Source organism: Sphaeroforma arctica (assembly GCF_001186125.1).
Source record: "Sphaeroforma arctica JP610 unplaced genomic scaffold supercont1.289, whole genome shotgun sequence".
NCBI lineage: Eukaryota > Ichthyosporea > Ichthyophonida > Sphaeroforma > Sphaeroforma arctica.
The window spans coordinates 22800-36686 of NW_014040269.1; the positions used below are offsets into that span (position 1 = coordinate 22800).

Below are 13887 nucleotides of genomic sequence, written 5' to 3' on the forward strand. Positions count from 1 at the left end.
AGAGTGGCACAAAACACTTCGACTTTGTCCTTGGTTTTTGGTTGGGGCATAGAAACAATATCATTGGCGGTATTCTGTAATTGATGTATAATTATGGATAGTTTGGCGACCATAAAATATTTTGGTACTTCCCTAAGGAGCATTGAAAGACACTTGGAAGCCCCCGTAAACGGATTTTCATTTTAACACAAATACGCGCATACGCAAGCTTATCATTCCAGTGCTGAGAAATTGCCTCGCGGCTATAGTGGGCCTTGGCGCCGTCATCGACAAAGTGCTTGAGGGCTTGGCGGAGGGCAGCAAATAAACCATCCACAAAGGCTTGCAAATCAACGGTCATCATTTTCACCCCGAAGACTCCATTGACAGGTTGCCAAACATCACCTGTAGACGTTATCCAGATAAGATACCGACGAGAGCGCTTTGTGCAACGCAATTGGTTAAAGCTGCATGCCATATACATTGTAGAAACAATGTCACCCCGCCGGATATGATCTAAACATTCCTGCCCAGTAAGGCATGGGGTAGGAAACAACGTCAAAATTTTCATTGTTAACCTTATAATTTTGGCAATAGCGAACATCCTTGATAATCTTAGGCTTCACACGGGGGTTCTTTCGTGCCAAAACAGCACTAGACATATAGGGTGAGAAATAATCTCCAGGTTCTATGACACCGCGAGCGTAGTCACGGGCGCATATCTCTTGTTCTCATTGTATATACTGTGGGTTCTTGAGCTTGTATATGATACGCTTAGGCCTGGCATTTGCCTTGATTTTTATATCGACCTCATAATCACGGATAGTATTGTGATTGGATTCGTCGTAACGAATGCTATTGAACAAATCTTTGAACTCTTTGACCTGTTGTAGTGTTTTGTTCAAATAAAGAGCAGTAGCATTAACTCCCATCCCAGTTGTATTCCTCAAGGGTACCCGGAGAATCACGGCAACGGCGTTTGAATTCAACAACAGCAGCCTCATCAATAAGAGCTGGTACCAAGAGGCCAATATAAGGGTTAGACGGAGACGCCAAAGAAGATGGAGACGCAGACTGAATGACAGGTGCACGTTCTGAACTGAAGGCCAAATGTGGGTTGTTCGGTAGATTTTTTCCAGTAGGGTTTAGGGTTTTTGGTGCGCAAGAGAATATATCTCTGAGTAATGAAGCTTAATAAAAAGTCGCATCCATTAGGAATTTCATCAGAAAGGTAGAAAACAGAGTCCTTTGTTTCAAAATAACTCGTTTGGGAAGCATTAGTAAATATCTGTATAAGCACAGAGATATCAGTTTGTTGAGTAGGGGGTTGAAGCGTAACACCTCCGAACGGCTTCATTAATACATGCTCGATGTTCTGGATTTTCAGACCCTCAGATATTGCCAACTGTTTATTGACGAGATTTGGTATAGCGCTATCATTCACATAGTATAACACACAAGAAGAGACGAAGTAAGCAGGAACCACCGGGCCCACGCAATATCAATCGGCGCGGATATTTAGGGTACCAGAGAAATTGTTATATGGGCGGGCATTGGGCAACTTGGTGACCAGGTTTGTAGCAGTTGTAGCACACATTCTCACCGTCAGCGTTTTGCCTGGAGTAACAGGGTTAGCTGTAGGTGTGCGGGAGCGTGCGGGGCGCACATCTTGGGACTGGGAGCGACCATGATTATCATTGAACGCAGGTGTAGTAGACTGGGAGCGGGAACCAACGCCAGAATCATTGCGTGAAGAGCTGGAATCATAATCGTCAGAACGGCCGTGTCGAGGACGAGAAATACCGGCACGGTCGCCATGAGAGTCAGAGTCACGACGGTTGCCACGGCCATTAACATACCCTCGGTCGCGACTGTCATGATCGACACGATCACGGTTGCGATCTGCACGATGGGTGTCATCACCACGGCGAGTGTTACCGCCAGCATTGTTCCGACCAGCACGACCTTGATCACGGGTAGTGGGGCGTCCTCGGTCTCTCTCACGAAGGCGTTTAATTGCTCGTGGTTCCGGAGGGTAATTGGAATACTTTCGAACAAACGATTCCTCCAGGATTGCAACACCGATAGAGCACCCTGCCTGCTGGTTATGAAACCCAATGAAGAAAGCATTTTCCAAATTCTCCAACCAAATCTGGAAGAATTCAGCGATACGCTGATGAAAATTATCCAGGTAACGTTCAATCAGAGTGGAATCGTGGCGTAGCACGTGGTAAAGGCGATCCATGTAAAAAGGGTCACTGGTCAACGGCAGGAGTAAAGCGTGGACAGAACGACGGTCCTGGCTAGCACCCTTATGGAGATTCTCCAACAACATGTCGTTGATAATGAACTCATTTTGAGTAGACAGCTTGGGGGCAGTACGCTTCCATGCTTTCGTATAAGGGGTCACGATGGTAGAGCTCGGGGCGCTCAGGGACCCATGTTTTGAGGGATTCCTCGTACACGAAACCGTCGCCCCAGTCCTTAATCTCACCATTCTCATCGAAGGCCCTCAGCAGCACGTAACATCCAGCGGCTGATTTAGGAGGAATATTATCCTTCTCGTCATCAGATTCGTCTTCAGTTTCACGCTGTTGACGCTGTTCATTCTCCTTAGCTTTGACAGCCTGCTCCTAAGCACGCTGAGCTGCCCGCTCAACTTTCTGTTCGTCCGTAAGGTTGGTTTCCTCATCAACTTGGGCATTCTTATCTTCAATACTCCTGACCAATTCTTTAATTTTAGCCTGGGCACGTAAGAGTTCAACACGTAATTCCAAGGCAGACATCTGTGGGGCCTGTGTCTCCAAGTAAGCCTTAGCTCTCAGGGGTACACGGTTGGTTAATCCTTGGTGCACGTAAGCACCTTGGATTTCTTCCAGATCACGGTAAGCGAGCATATGAATTCACGCAGCCAACAGATCCGGTAATAAGGGAGCCCCTTATCGGGTCCTTTGAGGGAAGCCGCGATTTAGAAAATACGGGATTCCTGCCCCATCTTGAAGAATAGGTGGCGCATAGGTCCAAATTCCCGCAACACGTAAGCAATCAATTAAATCGCCGTTGTGGAAGGGGTAATGAACAGGTCAATCAAATGCCAATAGGAAGTGTCCAAATACTTCATTAAGGCATTGATCTTGGCACTCCGTCCGGAAGAAGTAGACGTATCATCCAAGCTACGGAAAGGTTTCTGTACAATCTAATTTTGAATTTTGCGTACCCAAGGCACAATAGGGCGATCGAGGTCGAAACGCAGCAGATAAGGCTCGTCATTGTCTTTCTGGGCATTGCCCTTGCCGTTGTTCTTTGGCATTGTTGATAAGAAAGCACACTCTACGTAACAGGAGAGCAAACGCAAAGCCCGTTGGATTGGTCAAGGCTGTTGGCCCGCGCAAATATCCAACTGCCACGTTGGCGGGGTTTCTAAGGTGTCACTGGTTTAGGACCACCAGGTTTTACATAGTGGACAAGCTCGAAGATTGAACATATGACCAATGAAAAGTGCGTTTAAGAAATGTGATTTTATTGGCTGCGAAAAACCCGGTCAGTTGGCAATTGTATAGCGTTTCTGATTTTTTGCGACACAAATTTCAATTTTTGTGTTTTGTGTTCAGCTGGACAATCTACCAAACGTGATGATTCTACCAAACGTGTATTTTTTAAAAAAATAATAAAATTGTGTCCCTGTCGCATTGTTGGGAAAGATTAGTGAAAACCGTCAGTTCCATTTGCCGGAACTATGAATATCAGTTCGTTACAAAATCAGCTGGAAAGATGATTCTACCGAAAAGACAACTCTCGTGTATTAATTTTTACTTTTATTGTGTCCCTGTCGCATTGATGGGAAATATTAGTGAAAATCGTCAGTTACATTTGCCGGAACTTTGAATAACAGTTCGTCACAAAATCAGCTGGAAAGATGATTCTACCGAAAAACAACTCTCGTGTATTTAATAATTTTTTTATTGTGTCCCTCGTCGCATTGATGGGAAAGATTAGTGAAAACCGTCAGTTCCATTTGCTGGAACTTTGAATACCAGTTCGGGACAATAAATGCATGGCCCTCTGGATTTGGGCCTCGAGCAGAAATCAGGTTTCTTCCGACGACAATCGTAACTTTTGGCAGATCCAAAGCAACCCAAATCCAGAGCGCCATGGCAGATTACATAGCCGTTTTAGGACAAACCTAGTTTGTCCACTTTTAGGTCTTAAACCTCAACCGAGTTTTGTTCCCGACTGCCACGCGACTATTGAACGGTCCATGTGCAGCAGAATATTCTGTTCATTATATGTAAGTTTTTCATCTTGTAATAAAAGTTTAGTTACTAAGAAACATCTGAAGGATAGGTATATATAGGTTATGGGCCTTTTATTGACTTACATATCCGTTCACTAATCTACGATGCTTTCTAGCTGACCCAAAATCCCAACCATCTCTTGGTCGATCCTGACTGGATTACTGATCTTGATATGGCATCTACGGCCACCAGTACAAATGATCTTTCTCCTATTCTTCACTACACCCCTCCTACTGAGGTAGTTACTGAAACCTAAAGGAATGGACACCTGCCCAGACGGCCTCCATGAAAGAGCTCTTTATAGATGGTCTTTCTGACGTCGACAAGTACCATACTCAGAACGTCTATCTCATGTCCTTTAAGAATCGCGATGGCATTACCATTTACCATATGCTAGAGTATCTTGAGAAGCTGCATGCGACGCCTTCGCTCTCCTCCAATGACGAAGCGATCCCAGGCGTTGCACGAACTACACCAGCCGCTTAACTAACAATCCAGGATGTTGTACGGATGATAAATGAACTTAAGACAGCCACCTAAAAGCCTAACAATCGTCAAATGCTCTGTTTTGTGTGTCAGAAGTCGACACACGTCTCCTCTCTTTGTCCTAAGGCCTGCGGTCGTTGTGGCGACATGACCCACAACAGTAGATCCTGTACCGCACAGTCCCTGAAATGCACACAATGTTCAAAGAAAAAACATTTAGCGATTGTGTGCTCAAAACGTAATAAACATCATTTTCCCTATCCTGGCATCTCTACCATTGCACGCATAACAATACCCACTATTTGTAAAGCTACGCAATCTTCTCTATACATAACACTGACTCACTACTTGTTGACGGAGGCGCCACAGTAAATTATATGCACTGCTTAGCACGGAAAATACTCACAAACATAGAAACGGGTAAATTTCTTTTACGGCTGGCCGATAACAGCATTAAATACATCACTGTCCGCGGGCACATGACCTCAACTAGGCTCTACATACCTGGATCCAGATCTTACCCAAGGACTCTTCGCCCAAAACAATCTACAAGATTGTGGTTTAACCGTAAAGTTTACCGGCGATAGCCAAGAATGCTACCTTGGACTCCGCACGTCCTCCATTACGCTACTACCAACTTCAAGTGGCTACTATGTCTCCTACGACTCACTACAACAACTATTCTCTCCTCCGAAGGCCTCACTTCTGACTACTTCACGTCCACTTTCTACCCTGCCCACCACCCGCGCCCCTCTACTGGCTAATCCATCTCACAATCCTACTGTCTTTCTCCCACCGTCTAACGTAGCTACGATAACGGCCAGCAACTCAGCGTCACCTACCAATTTATCTAGCATCACACCTAACCCTACCAATTTATCTAGCATCACACCTAACCCAACGCAACCTTCCCCCCCTCCAACAACATTAACTTCTCTTCCAGAAACTACCCACCCTCAATCTTCAACAACACGTACACCACACACTACTATGACATCGCAATCGCAGAGTCACTCTCCGTATGGCAAAGTATTGAGAATATAACACTCACACATCCTTCCCCTCTTAACGTCACGACAGATAAGTGGGTGTTCAACTCCGAACTTCTTAAGGCGGCACTAGACTTCTTAGGGGATACACCTATACTTGACATATGTGCTTCTAAAGTCACTGCCTAATTTCCCCGATACGTGTCACCAGAAGGTGGTGGTATAGTATAGCCCTCGACTGGTCCGATATAGATCTCCTCCAGGAACTGGCATATGTTTGTCCACCATGGTCACTCATCAAGGACACACTCGCAGCAAATACAAAGGCAGCTAGTACATTAGTTCTTGTCGCACCCCTTCGCCCTGCAGCTCCTTGGTGGCCGGCACTCCTCTAGCACATCTACAAAGTCAACCCTTTATAGTTCAGAACACGGCGACTTGGTACCTCTTCGGCTGGTAAACCCAGGTTGTGATCTCAACCTGGCTATTGCCTATGCGAAGGCTAACCCAGAATTTCCATAACATTGTAACACATGTATTGAGGGCAAACTTAAAGCTACCAATGTCCCCCATCAATCTACTTACACAATCTATGGACCCGGCGAGAGGTTCCACACTGACCTCCAGGGGCCCACTCCCACCAAGTCGATATGAAAATATCTACATTATGAATATGTTTGATGCAAGTACGCGTTACGGTCTTCACAAAGCCATCGCTAACGAGCAAACCATGTTTAATAATGATAATCAATTACTTACGGACGTCCCAGCCTTCTGGGTACCGGACACTCTTACGGCCGATAACGACACGCCGCATACAACTCAGACGTCCGCCACCTTACTCTCCATCGCAGAATGCCAAAGTCAAACGTCCACATGACACACTGAACGGTTTGATTCGATTACTACTTATTGACTCCGGGATGCCCCCGTCCTGCCTGGGAAGATGCTCTCCTCTGGGCAGGCGATATTCGTCACGGGACTCTCGGAGAAAACGACAAGCTCCGCACTCCCGCACAAACATTTCTCCAAGAGGCTCACGCACGCGATCCCAAAGCTCGGTTCGGCTGTGTAGTTATGTTTTAACTCCGCGGAAAAGCTGCCACACGCGCCACGAAGCATGAACCACAAGTGGGTTTTGGCGTCTTGCTCGGTCGTAGTTTTAACTCTACCCCCTACTGTTACCGAATACAGAAATTCGCTACGCAGCGGCAAATCGATACCCAAGATGTTCAATTTATTGCGGAAGAAAACGCACAGTGGTCTCCCGATGGGCGTACTGCCACCCTCTCCACGACTACTAGCTCGTATAATATACATCCTGACTGGTCCCTAACGAACAAGCCCCTCTGACACTGCTATTCCTTTTCAAGGACATATTCTTCCGGTTGGCCCCGCTTGTACCAGACGTTCAACAGGCCAATCTACCGCCTGAACCCCAAAACGCACCACTGCCCCCCGCTTTCACTGATCCTTCCCCTTCACCTACCACTAGTTACACCCCACCCCACCTACTACACACCAGCCCACTCCGACCTCACAACCCACCGCACACACCCCCACTACCTTACCCACAACCCACTGCACACACCCCCACTACCTTACCCACACCCCAAACGCTCCACCTCCCTCATCTTCCACTCACACCTATGCCTCCTACCCCCTGCCACCCCTCCTTTCACTGTCACTTCTCACCAACCCATTCCACCACTGACAGCCCCTTACCGCCCACACCAGCCACACCTCCTGTAATATTTTTTACGCCGCCGCACCCATTCCCCAGTTCTTTAATCACTGTCCCTCGCCCCTGCCAACAACCACCACTCACATCTCTCCCCAGACCTGACACTCGTACACCACCGGCGCCTCCACCACCTAACTCTTCTTCATTCATCGATTCCCTCCCTCTACACCGCATGTCGCCTTTGTCGACCACATTTAGCGAGGCCAGGCCACCCGTCGACTCGGCCGAAGCCTCGATCGCCTACCTCCGTGAGCACCCTGCCCACATTTCTTCCGTGCGCACTATTACACCCACGACTCGCTCCAAAATCACCCTGTTTGAGGCTGCATCTTTCCAAGACCCTAACGTCACCAAATCTATTGCAAGCGCACAGAAATCCAAATCGTGGCCTGCATGGGCCGCTGCCATAGACACCGAGCGTGCTCATCATATCCGGAATGACCTCGCTGATGTCATCCCCCTGACGGACGTCCCCAAGGACTCAAAACATCATTCATAGTAAATATGCATTTGCACTTAAACATGACGAGCATGGCCAGCTGACCCGCTATAGGGCGAGGATGGTTGCTCGTGATGACGAGCAACAACACAGCGATAGTTTCACCGATACTTACGCACCGGCAGTCCATTCTACCGCATACGTCTCTTCTTTGTTAAAGCTACTTTTGAACGGAAAGTGGTCCACTACTTCGACGTTACATCCGCCTATCTTTACAGCAAACTGAATTTTCCAGTCTATATGCTGCCACCAAAGGGGTCTGTCGAACTGGGTCACTAGCCTCTTAATCACGTCCTCAAGCTGAAGCGCGGCCTCTATGGACTTAAACAGTCCGGCCGACTCTGGAATTTAGACATTGGTGCCAAGCTTCGCCACGCTGATTTTCAACAATCGGACGCTGACGAGACCATCTGAATTCATCGTTCCCAGGACCTTGTCGTCGTCATTTATGTCGATGAGATTCTTCCGGCCGTTGACCCACAGACTACGGACGATCAATGACTCTACATACAACTCTCTACCCACTACAACATGACTAGCCTGGGCATAGCTCGTCATGTCGTCGGGTTCCGTGTTATACAGGATGGATCAGGGACTATCTCCCTTTTACAAGACGCATATATATACAGCGTATGATCGACACATTCCCATGTCCAGGACACTCCTCCGAAACCAACACCTGGCACTGACACACATCCAGGAGAACTAACTGGCGAGCCATTCTCTGGTCGATTCCGCAGTCTTCTTGGCGCCCTGAGCTTTGCTGTCAATATGACACGTGTCGACATAGTTTGCACACTTAGCCAACTCGCTGCATTTTCTGCTGCTCCATTGGTTCCGCACTACGATGCTCTCATTAGGATCCTACTCTAACTTGCAGGGACGATTAATTTTGCACTTACATTTCATCCTCGTACATCCACTCAGACCTTGGATATCGCCCTGTTATCTTATGCGGACTCCGACTGGGCAACAAGCCCTCTCACCCGGAAATCACAAACAGGTACTCTTATCTGTTTCAACTCTAACCCCATATATTGGCGGTCGCAAAAATAGAAAACGGTTTCCATCAGCTCTGGAGAAGCCGAATATATCGCAAGATCTGATACAACCCGCTCTAAAGCCTGGATTCACAACCTAATGACGGCATTTGGCTACAAATTAACTCTTTCCAACCCGCTTGCATATGAGTCTCGGAAAAATTCAACTGCTGACAGTAAAAATTCATTTTTGTTACACAAATTCTGGGTTTATATCTATGTATTGTTTCGGTCGTATGACCAAGGTCAGACTCTTTAACAATATACTACTCCTTCCTATCACCAGTCATACCGCCCGTGTAGCCTATTGGTCCTAGATCATTACCAATACTTCCCCATTGGTCATGAGCATCCACTGATGACTGTATTGCAGCTTTTGCCATCCCAAAACTACAGTATTCTCCATAATATAGCAGTTGTATGGACTAGTTTCGTGAAAATTGTTCAAACACAGGATCGTACTTTTTGCACCTTTTTTACGACTTTGTTTGACCCTTGTGCATTCCGCACTGAGAACGTGAATCAATTGGATATCGTAAAGTCCACCCATAATACTACTTGTAGGGCCCGGCCCGCCCGCGGAATTTGCACTACCTACAGGGTCGTACATTTTAAACACACAGAACAAAACGCAAAACATAGATATATAGGCACAAAAAAAACACACACAAAACTACAAATAAAGCATACTATAACCATGTCTAATCCAGAGACTCTGGTAGTGTACAACACAATCACACGTGAATTCCTAAATTGGTTTAGACCTAACTACAACTTTGATCAACATACTGATTTTGAAAGCAAATAATGCCAAGTTGAGATAAATACTTTTGGCCATTCAGCCAGACGATCTCTGTCGATATTTCAATTAACTTGCATATAGTGTCCAGGTTTCTGGACCAGACGATAGGCCTACTTTGAGAAGGGCTAACGGTATTCTCTTCGATAAGAAGGCGATATCATGGTACATGCCACGAAATAATGAGTGGGACATAGTAGATGATTAGTGTAAACCAATTAAATCACCGGCGCTGAACAATCTGTTCAAACAAGTTGCACGTTGGGAGCTTCGTGGCGAAGGTAAGCCAAGATCAGAGAAGAAACCACTTGAGTATAATGAGTATAAGAACATATTGAAAATCAATCTTGAACACGCCAGCTTCCAAAACTCAACTCTGCATGGATTGTGGACGTGGACGTTTCAACTTGTGTGCAGGGTCGATGATGCGTGTAACTTGAAGTACGAGTATTTGAAAAATATAGCAGGGGTATTAAAACTGCTTATTTATAGAGGTCGTGCAGAGCAAAAATATAAGCAACAGAAATCAAGTATCAAGGCAGGTAGTACTAGGCAGCATGGATTCTTATTTGTGTGCGCTTGTGGGTTTGACCGCCCATCTGATTGAAAGGTTCGACGATAGTGCTGATCCGTCCACGTAGATTTTAGAGTGAATGTTCACTGCCAATGGTCAAACTGGTAGGGATGATCAGTTGAAAACTGACTACTCAAGAAGTGCACTGAAGAGAATAGTAGCACTAGATGGGTTTGAGGCAATGGGATCGGTACCTAACATATGTACACATAGTTTTAGGAAATGTCCATGCACATATGTACAACGTAGGGGAACTACCAAGGGGGACGTTAATGCTAGGGGTAGATGGGCTATAAAACTTGACGGAACGCCGAGATACAGACAAAGAAGGTAAGTGGACACATACACAAGTAACCTGCTGCCTTATCCAGACGCAAAGGTATCCGAACAACTTTGCGGTCCTAGAGGACCTTGTATATATAAAGTACAGCAAAATGCAGAGATAATAGACACCGAGGAGATTTTAAGCGGTGTAATACCAGGTCTTTATGACCTAACAAACATACACGAAGCGCACAAAAGACTATTTGCCACCATTAGGTTATACTTAGCGCTAACGGACAGTGTACTGATAAGTGTGGAATTTAAACAGACAGTTATGGCACACATGAATGAGAACTTTAACATACATCCAGACACTGATTTGACAAAAGTTGTTGTCAAACAACAAGTACTAATAGTACGCGATAGTAATGACAGCTTTCGCATACAAGAGATCGATGGCGCACCAGGGGTCGGGAATGTAAAACACATGAATGTGCAAGACTTGCACAATGAAATATTAGGACTCACAGTAGAAGTACGCCACCTGAAACAAATGACGGAGGAGGATAAGCTGGAGTACATCGCACAAAATACTAGACTAAGAAAACTAGTGCTGACGACAAGGAAAGACATGGCAGCAGTTTTCCACCGTACGTAACTACCATACAGAGCACGACGTAATGCGCAGAACCAACAGCAGAACAATAATCAGCAGCAAAACAATCCACCACAAAATGATCCACCACATGTCAATCATGAACACAATCTCGGACAACAGCCAAATGTACGGGAACCAATACTTAGCAAAGGGCCTAAAACACTATGGAACCTTTGGCTCGAATACGAAGAAGGGCTAGATAACAATAAAGCCGCGAAGAACTTCACAGATAGGGAAAGAGGACAAGTTAAAACTACCTATAGTTTTAGAAATCCCTTTTGGAGATCGATGGAGAAAAATCTATCGAAAGGACACACTGCGCAGGCCGCAATAGAGATACTGTATACTGTCTACGTAGAGTGTAGTAAACACGTCAAATACGGTCATAAATCCTACTGAGGCTCAGTGAGCCTCGGTCAGGTATATTTATTAAGTCACTGGACTGTTTACGTGAGTTCCGTAGAGTCTCACCATATGCGACTCTATGGAACTAAAACCTGCTAATTATGTATATCCTAAACCTAACCAGATTTATCCCATCAAGGAGTTTTATTACACTCCCCCCAAGCTTGAGCATCACTGGTGATGGGAGAGCTTCTCTAAAGATGAAATTCCTTAAAATCATTGTCTTTGATGTCGAGATTATATCCGCCTGTCGCGGATCAAAGCTGTGCCTGAAGCAACAGTGCGTAACGTATTGCAATTACCTTGGAATAACGGTCCTTGCCGACCGGAACACTGGCTATGCGACGAAACTCAGGCCGCCTTGCCTATGGGAACATTTTAGGTCGAAGACGACCCATTAGCTGGCTCATCACCTTGGAGGTGGGGTGCTCGCAATTAAGTCTGCTCGAGCTAGAGACTATTCGTGGTGCCTAGAGAATAGGAACACTTTAGGGTATAACCGACCTACAAACTGGCGTGTGCCTTCATTGTTGAAACAATAAGTATTTTAATAAAATAAGTTTAGTAGGGTCCGAAGCTATTACATCCCTGGATTCTGCAACTCTCTTCTCTTCTTTCTCGTTTGATCTGCCTTATGGTATGCGGCAATGTCATTTGGGTCATCGAAGGCTTCTGATGTCTCCCATATGGGACTGCTTTCCTTCCACCGAACTAAGTATTCCATGACGCCGGAGTGGTCATTCTGGCGGTGTCGGATGATGTGCCTGAAAGCCGAACCCTGTTCTTGCCACATCTCGTTCGCCAGAGGTGGATCCGTTGCTCTATGTACCAAGCGCAACAGTTCCACTCTGACCGGCTTGCCCTTGAACGTGCTTGGGGTGGTGCCGTCTTTGTTCGCCAGGATATATCCTTGACCCTGTTGTTGTTTGACCACGTACGGACCAAACATTGGTCGCATTGCCTTTGTCGTTCGGCCCTCCGACTTCACCAATAACCACATCACCGTCCTGGAACGTGACTAAGTCGTACGCATGGAGTCCATCGAACTGCTTCGCCAGTGAGTCTGCATACTTATCGGTAGAATAGTATCGTGTAACCTATCCATGCGATGGGCCCACGTCTCATTGGTGACTGGCTGGCTATCTGGCAGATCGTCGGTAAAATTTGTGAACGGAACATGCTTTCTTCCAAAGTACGCACTGAATGGGGCTGTCTTGTGCCTGCGTGAGATGCGGAGATTCTGACAGAGCATGATCAATGGCAGTCTGACGTCCCACGCCGTTGGAAGCGACCTGCAGAGTTTGCTCACCCTTCGTGGATGTCTCTGTGTCTACGTTCCGCAGTTCCCAAAACATGCGGCCGGTATGGTGGTGACCCGGTATGGTGGTGACTTTGCGGGCATGATGCCTACCTCTTGCGTGAGTAGCCGTGGAATCTTGTTGGAGAATTCGCCCCCTTCGTCTGACTGGAGCTTCCGTGGGAAACCATGTGCTCCGAACACTTTCATCAGTTCGGCTGTGACATCTTCCGCGGATTTGCTCTTAGTTGCAATCAAGGTAGAGTAGCCTGGGGCTATGTCTATAACATGGAGGATTTACTTATATCCTGTCGTGGAGATGAGTGGCATGGGTATTATGTCCACCTGTATGTGGTCCCATGGATACTTCGCATCGATGCTTATCAGGGGGTGGGACCCTTTTCTCAACACTCGTTGCCCAAGGCATGGCCTGCAATTGCAGCGTATTGTTTTGGCCAAGTCTAGTGCATTCGGCCACGAGTGACCGTTCTCCCGAAGTTGGGCCACTGTATCCTTTGCACTGTGATATCCGATCTCGTGTTGGCTCAGTGTAAGTTGGGGGCGTCTTTTCATTTCATCGGCACTCGGGTGGTCTCCCATTGCTACCTCCGTTGTGGCGATCGAAATCAGCCTCGCTATATCTAACGGAGTCGATCTTTGATTGGAGCGGGGCTCTGCATACCCTAGGCTGCGCGAGAACGAGGTGGGTAGCTGATAGCCAGACTTTGGGCCAACTTGTGCTATAACCGTGTGGCCCCATGGTGTCTTTCCACAGGCGATCTTGCCATCCTTCAAGAAAGTATGCGCTGTTCTTGGAACTAAGATTGTATATATACACACACACACACACACACACAC

The 13887-nt window shown here is 46.6% G+C and overlaps 3 protein-coding genes across 3 annotated transcripts; all 3 read right to left on the bottom strand.

The window, feature by feature from the left end:
• Positions 1-1480: 1480 nt before the first annotated feature.
• Positions 1481-2476, bottom strand: SARC_04859 (hypothetical protein; the record flags this gene model as incomplete). Its single annotated transcript, XM_014301286.1, has 1 exon — positions 1481-2476. One exon carries the CDS (start codon positions 2474-2476, stop codon positions 1481-1483), a length of 996 nt encoding a protein of 331 aa, XP_014156761.1.
• Positions 2477-2612: 136 nt separating this feature from the next.
• On the bottom strand, positions 2613-3289 carry SARC_04860 (hypothetical protein; the record flags this gene model as incomplete). The annotated part of the gene is made up of 2 exons (XM_014301287.1): positions 2613-2723; positions 3197-3289. The coding sequence occupies 2 exons, from the start codon at positions 3287-3289 to the stop codon at positions 2613-2615; spliced, it is 204 nt and encodes a 67-aa protein (XP_014156762.1).
• Positions 3290-6658: 3369 nt separating this feature from the next.
• Positions 6659-7069, bottom strand: SARC_04861 (hypothetical protein; the record flags this gene model as incomplete). Its single annotated transcript, XM_014301288.1, has 1 exon — positions 6659-7069. One exon carries the CDS (start codon positions 7067-7069, stop codon positions 6659-6661), a length of 411 nt encoding a protein of 136 aa, XP_014156763.1.
• Between the last annotated feature and the right edge of the window lie 6818 nt (positions 7070-13887).